The sequence below is a fragment of the Triticum aestivum genome, chromosome 3A, assembly GCF_018294505.1.
Source record: "Triticum aestivum cultivar Chinese Spring chromosome 3A, IWGSC CS RefSeq v2.1, whole genome shotgun sequence".
NCBI lineage: Eukaryota > Viridiplantae > Streptophyta > Magnoliopsida > Poales > Poaceae > Triticum > Triticum aestivum.
This window is the reverse complement of record NC_057800.1, coordinates 711,518,935-711,525,729: the sequence shown is the minus strand read 5'-3', so window position 1 is coordinate 711,525,729 and position 6,795 is coordinate 711,518,935. Positions and strand designations below refer to the sequence as shown.

The following is a 6,795-nucleotide window of genomic DNA, read 5'->3' as shown; positions in this document are numbered from 1 at the left end:
GCCTGAGTTTCGATGTTGAGCCGGGTTTCAGGGCTTTCAGCTTCAGTTAGATTTCTGTGGAAACGACTACAGTAAATTACATGGTTGGCAACGTTCTTGTCTGATCTCGGCCGAAGCAGGCTACTTATTGACGTACTCCCTCCGTTCGGAATTACTCGACAAGTAATTCCGAACGGAGGGAGTAGAATACAGCGGAAAGAAACATGGGTGCTTCATCTGCATTGCAGACTTGCAGCATATGATTTGCTTTATGGCACACCAAAAGCACCTGATTATTTGCTCCATCTATAAGTGCAAGTAGAAGACAGACGGGCAGTTGATGAAGGGAGTACACTGAATCGTTCTTACCTCCAGAATTAATTGCATCAGTTCAGGGCCAATAAAGGCCTGTTCGGATTCCCTCCTCTCCACAACTCCGCTCCCAGCGCTGGAGGAGCGGCAGATCAAAATTGCGGAGTGGGGAAGGAGGCGCTCCGCAGATCCTGAGATTTCACAGAGTGGGAGGATTACCGAACAGCCCAAGTCTACAGAGAGTACACTGAATCGTTCTTATCTCCAGAAATCATTGCATCAGTTCTGGGCCAATAATCCTACAGAGTAAATGACAGCAAGGGCACACCGTGTGATTCAATTGCAAATTCAAGTTCCAGTTCACGATTTATTTGATCAAGCCAACATGACAGATGGAAGATAAACTTCAGACCATATTACAAACTGAACTCTGACATTACAGTTTACGAGTCTGGAATAAACATCGAGTCTGAAATAAAGTTGTTACAAATAAAGGAGTGTAATGAACAATGCTGGAGAGCATCCAAACCAGACATCATCAATACATGATAACTAATGGTTCATCAGGGCAAGATGCAGGGGGCGCCCTACAAACTTGATTGTTGTTGAATTGACGGAAGCAAGAAGAGACTTCAGACATGGGTGGTGGACAGAATGAGAGCTTCATCTCGGTGCGGAATAAAGACAGATCAAACAACAAGGCAAACGCAGTGTGCTCGACTGTATTGGTTGAAAAAGAAATGGCACCGGAGTTTAAGGCACGCGCGATTGAGTCCATGTCGACGAAATTTATTAGCTCATGCTACCTGCAGTGCCACATGTGAATGACTCAGTTAAATGTTACAGAACAAGAGAACAAAGTTGAACCAACTGCAGAGAAGGTACACATATTTTACTGCGGTAGTGGATTACTTGCTAATCTGTACCACATCATATAATACCTTGTGTTTTTGGAAAATACGAGACCTTGTACGTGGCAAGAAAAAGTTACTACTGATCCTATTATGTACTTATGCACCGTAAAGTAACCAAGGCGAAAATCACACTGCAGTTCTGTTGGCACTTCAGAATTTAGACAGACATACAAATGTGGATTGCCGAAAGGCATACATAAAAAAACACAGGGTTCATCCAAGTAGAGAAACACATAGTACTTAGTGGATTGCTCACTAAACTAATCTAGATTACTTGTAATCTTGTAGCATGCAGAAATAACAATTAAGGGGCCCTATGTATCTTTGCAGCAGAAATTAAGAATACTTTGGTGCTTGTAATCAAATCAATGGAGTTAGCTTAGTACCTGGGTGCAAGATTCGACGAATCGTCCTAAGCACTCGGGCCGGCTGCCTGAAACTGAAAAACGGAAGAGGTGAGGAATAAAACACAAGGTGTGGAAACAAGGGACTACACGTACAAAATCGTGGAGGGGTACCTCGCGAGCCTCAATCGCTTGGTCCGCCTGAAACAAAGAAAGAGCAATGAACATCGGAGACAATGTACATATGATGCGTCATCAGATGATGTGTATGTACCTTTCCCTTTGCATGCGTCACCAGATGTAAAGGGCGGGATGGTTGGGGTGGTCCTCCGCTGCGGCCCTTAGCGCAGCCATTGCTTCATCATCCACCTCCTGACGGCTAGCTCCCTCCTCGATAAAACGAACCCTGACTCGCTCGAGGGAAGGGAGATGCCGCATGCCCAAATCAAAGTTTTCACGGGAGATCCACTTGGATGGTAAGGTGAACTCAAGGTGTTTAAGCCTTGGCGCTGCTCCTCGTGGAAACATTGATGGCATGGCACCAATACTATAGAAGCGGCACTCCGTCGCACATGGGAATAACGCACCAGAGGAAAGGACCGGCGCTTCCACCTCATGCCCTTTTCTGTACACAGAACAATCCAGTATCTGAAGACAAACAAGAGCAGGCAGAGTCCCAAGAAGCTGGATGACCTCCGATCGCACTTCAAACAACGTTATATCCAGATAGGAGAGGAGAGGAAGCGATGAAGGATTAATCCATGACGGCAATGTCCCGAACCAACTTTGAGTTGACCGGAAAGCCAATCTACGGAGTTGTGGAGGAGGCACCCAATCTTCGCTCAGGCAATTGATGAGTCCATCAGAGACATATACATCTAGACTGTCCAGTCTGTGCATATTACTAATAGATTCCTCCAAAGCTTTACCCAGGCTCTCATCAAAATCATCGCAGTCAAGCCGGAGCACCCTGAGCTTGGTCAGACGGCCCAATTCTTTCACAAAATCAAGGTCCACGTCAGATAACCCCAGCTCATCTAGCACTTCTAGGGAAGTCAGGTTACCTATTCCAGATGGCAGCTTCATATCATAAGCAACATACAAGCACATTAGACGTCTTAGTTGAACAACACTCGATGGCAGTACTTCTATCTTAGAACCTCTTAAGTCCAAGATAAGCAAAAACTGCAGCTTCCCTATTTCCTTGGGAAGGTCCTTAACATGAGTACCTTTTAGCCCCAAGTACCTCAAATGCAACAGATTCCCCACATACCCAACATCCGAGACATTTTTACAGCCTTCTAAATCCAACACGCGCAGAACTTGAAAACTTGAAATATCCAACACTTTCCCAACAACATCACTTGTGAAAACAGTAAGAGATCTCATATGCTCCATCCTAGTGGTATCCACATCTATCTTGCTATTTTGAATGGACAATCTGCGAACCTTGATCTCTGAGTTAGGAATTTTTCTTCTGTTGTTATCTAGTATTGTGACAAAGTTTTCTTCACTTGATAATGAGCATATAAGGTCAAGAACCATGTCATGTACACGGCAACCTTGTACATTTCCTACAACATCAATGCCTATCGGCTGGATCATACTTCTATTCACTAGCTCATTGAAGTAGCTATTACCGAGCTCATATAAGCTAGTTTCTTGTCTATCACTGTAAACAAGACCTTCGGATATCCATCTCCATATCAGCCTATCTCTCATAATCTCGTGATCTTCTGGGAAGATGCTAAGATATAATAAACAAGGTTTCAGATATGAGGGTAGATCATAATAGCTGAATAATAATATCTTTTTCATCTCCTCCAAACTTTGATCTTCCGTGAGTCCACGGCCAATGGAATTGAGCAAAGTATACCATTGGTCCTTTGTTTTTATCTGATTATTATTAGCCAGGAGACTTGCTATAGAAATAATAGCTAATGGTATGCCACCACATTTCTTCAAAATGTCTTTGGATACTTGCACTAATTCTTGAGGACACCCATTCTCTTGAGAAAATACTCTTTTATAGAAGAGTGTTCTTGATACATCGTCAGAAAGTGGTTTCATTTTGTAAATATCATCCATAGAAGAACAACATGCTTCAGAGACACTAACAACACGAGTTGTTGTGATTAGTCGGCTTCCAGGACTCTTCTTGGAGAAAGCACACTTGATTAATTTCCAGACTTCTTTATCCCATATGTCATCAATTACGATGAGGTACCTTTTTTCCAGTTTAAAATAGTTAACAAATCAATACAATGAAGATATATACAGTAATATATATTATATTAGTACGGATATGTTATTTCGAAGGAAACTAACAAAAAAAATTTATAACTCGACCAAATTGCATAGTCTGAGACCTAGATTCCACACACACAAAAACTCATGTGCAACTATAGTTGTAGAAATGTGCAATTGTTGCGTATGGTTTTTAACAGTTGAGATCGTCCACTCAGGCATTAGGAATTCTCGGTCGCCTTTAATATATGCACTCCCTGATTGTTGAGAGATAGGTTATGTACTAACTACAACATTTACACCAAAAGAATAAAACTATAAATAAGTAATACAATATCAAGATGCATATAAGAAATACACCTTGGGACATATGGGTGCACATGCACCCGAATTGCAAAAAATATTATAAAACAGTAAAATGGTCAAAACATTTTGAAAAAAAATCGAAGCAACCATTGTCTAGTGTATTTTCATGTGTAAAATTTCGTGACAAAATGACTTTTGTGGTATTCTAAATGAATAATACTCCCTCCATTTTTATATACAAGGCCACAAACTCAAATTACAGATACCAAGGTAAAATTTAATACATGTTTTGCATTCCATCTTTCTTTCTTGTTTACTGGGATCATTTAATACACCACGTGCATTCAAGAAAATTGAATGGAGGAAGTAGTTGAGTGTCATTATGACTACATGCATGCAAGTATTAAACAAGTTGGAAAACATCATTAATTTTTGCCTTGATTACTGTTGGTGGCCTTGTATAGATGCAAAATGTATATTCCATAGTGGCCTTGTATAAGTAAATGGCGGGAGTACAAAACCGATACAATGTTAAGCTTACTATTCACATAATTTGTACTTGCAATTTTGTCTTTTTGCCAACAATAATACCACAAAAGTCATGTTGTCCGGAAACTTTACAAGTAAGTAATAAACTAGCCAATGCTTGTTCCAACAAACAAACACATATCTTTTCTTTTACAAAAGTTGCCTAATCGGGTGCGCCTAGACCCTCCAAAATCTGCACCGGATGCATATGCAATAGTCTAGAATACTATTATTATTTAACTAGACAAAACGGTAATCTGTCTGCAAACGAAAAAAAACACATCTACCTCTTGCCGTTAAGGAATTCGATGATTTCATCGATCAGATGATTTTGTTCCCATTCTTTGCTATGAATGTGTCCATACTTCTTCTTGTCAAGTCCATAGAGAATATTCTGGAAAACTTTCTTCTTGTCGGGATTCTGAGAAACCGAAATAAAAGCATAACAATCAAATCGCCCTTTGATCTGGTCATATGCTGATTTGGCAAGAGTTGTCTTGCCCAAACCACCAAATCCGACAATAGAGACCGTCTTCAATGGATGCTTCAACCAATCATCACCTTCAATCAACATGTTGATCAACTCATCTCGTGTTTCTTCAATGCCGACGAGCTCTGTCACATCTGTGTATAGGGCCATCATGCGGGGGTCAACACTAGCACCAACACTAGTATCCCGCATCTCTTGCTCATACCTTTGACGCAGCTCCGCCAACTTCTTAGCTTGTTGGACCGCTTCTTCTAGAGCATTAGAGATCCGATGGAGATCCTTGCCATTCTTGAATAACCTTTTGACCTTCTTGAGTATCTTCTTAACTCTGTTCTTCGAGTTGGTTGGCTTGCCCCCATTCTCCACGTGGACCTTGAAAACATCAATGATTTCCTCCATTTGGTAGGATAAATCCTTGATATTTCCAGCCCAGATCTTGACCCCCTCTTCAAGCTGATCCACCGGCACTTTTGCTACCTTGCGGAGAGCGGCATGCATCAATGTCAGCTCTGTCACGAGAGACTTGATGCCTTTCCTCACTTGTTTCTCCAAGGTGAGCTCGCCGATGAGCAGCTCACCGAGCTTCGGGAGGAGAGGGCCAATGGCCCCCATGGCGATCTCCATATGCCTCGACCTCTCTCGTGGTGTTTTTGGTGTAAAGAGAGCTGGAAGTGCTACAGTGTTGCTCCAAAGGCACTCTGGGCAATTGTCATGTCCTAGAGGAGAAACTAGACTGGTATAGAAACAAGAGTTGGGGAGTACATAATTCTAATTTAATGACGAGATCGAAGATTGGATACGACGATAATGGCGTAGGCTGGCTGCCCTGCGGGCCTGTCAGACAGCTAGGTCCCATGCATCAGCGGTTGTGGTAGTAGTAGATAATGATAATCTCACAAGGCTCAGATGCAAACTTGAGACGGGAGAAAATGGCCTCGGAGATGCCGCTCAAACTGAACTAGCTGGGTTAAACTAATCATACCGCCCCACCAATCACGAAGCGTTGATTTAGAAAAATTAGAGAGATTCCTGCTGCTCCCTAAGCCATGTGTGCAACACTGACTAACACCCATTTGTGTGTTTAAGCTAGGTGGTAGACGCGGTACCAAGTGTCATGTCATAAGGCTGAAGGTCGGTCGATGCGATCTTGAGATGGGAGAAAAGTTTCCTTGGATACCACTTCGACTGCAGTGACCGGTTAAATTACACCGCATCACCTGTCTCCATGCGCGCACTTTACTCGCGTGCTGTCGTGCCTAAGAAAAATGTCAGGACAGATTCCTCGCTTGCTCCATGTGAGCAACTCTAGTTAATTACTCCACTCATGCAATATTTAAACTCCTGCTCCTTTCTTTGGCGCTTGTGAAATGGTATGTGCCTGGGACGATCCGATCTATGCCTCTGAGCATGCATGTGCACTAGTTTGGTTATGAACTGCTTAGTTTGCATCGCCTAGAGAGATGCCTCTAAGCAGATGCATTACTTTGCATTAGACAGAAAGACTGACACCTCTGTCTGTGGTATTAATCAAATTGGGCACGACGCAACACCATGCGTACCCATTTTACACATCCCATGTATATATGGTTGTTGTGATGAGATCAATTCCTCATGTTCATTCTCTTGCCCATGGTCACTCACTGATGCTCACTCTCTTGTGCAATGCAATCAAACA

The 6,795-nt window shown here is 42.4% G+C and overlaps 1 protein-coding gene across 1 annotated transcript; it reads right to left on the bottom strand.

Moving 5' to 3' along the window:
- Positions 1 to 631: 631 nt before the first annotated feature.
- On the bottom strand, positions 632 to 5,867 carry LOC123063401 (disease resistance protein RGA5). Its single transcript, XM_044487161.1, has 5 exons — positions 4,918 to 5,867; positions 1,824 to 3,776; positions 1,724 to 1,750; positions 1,592 to 1,644; positions 632 to 1,097 (listed from the first exon to the last, which is right to left on the bottom strand). The coding sequence occupies exons 1-2, from the start codon at positions 5,742 to 5,744 to the stop codon at positions 1,841 to 1,843; spliced, it is 2,763 nt and encodes a 920-aa protein (XP_044343096.1). The 5' UTR covers positions 5,745 to 5,867; the 3' UTR covers positions 632 to 1,097; positions 1,592 to 1,644; positions 1,724 to 1,750; positions 1,824 to 1,840.
- Between the last annotated feature and the right edge of the window lie 928 nt (positions 5,868 to 6,795).

Bases quoted from the DNA above. Each gene is read 5' to 3' on its own strand.
- LOC123063401 (XM_044487161.1), bottom strand. From the start codon at position 5,744: ATGGAGATCGCCATGGGGGCCATTGGCCCTCTCCTCCCGAAGCTCGGT. The intron at 3,777-4,917 runs GTAGATGTGTTT...ACTGGAAAAAAG, and splicing joins GAATTCCTTAACGGCAAGAG to GTACCTCATCGTAATTGATG.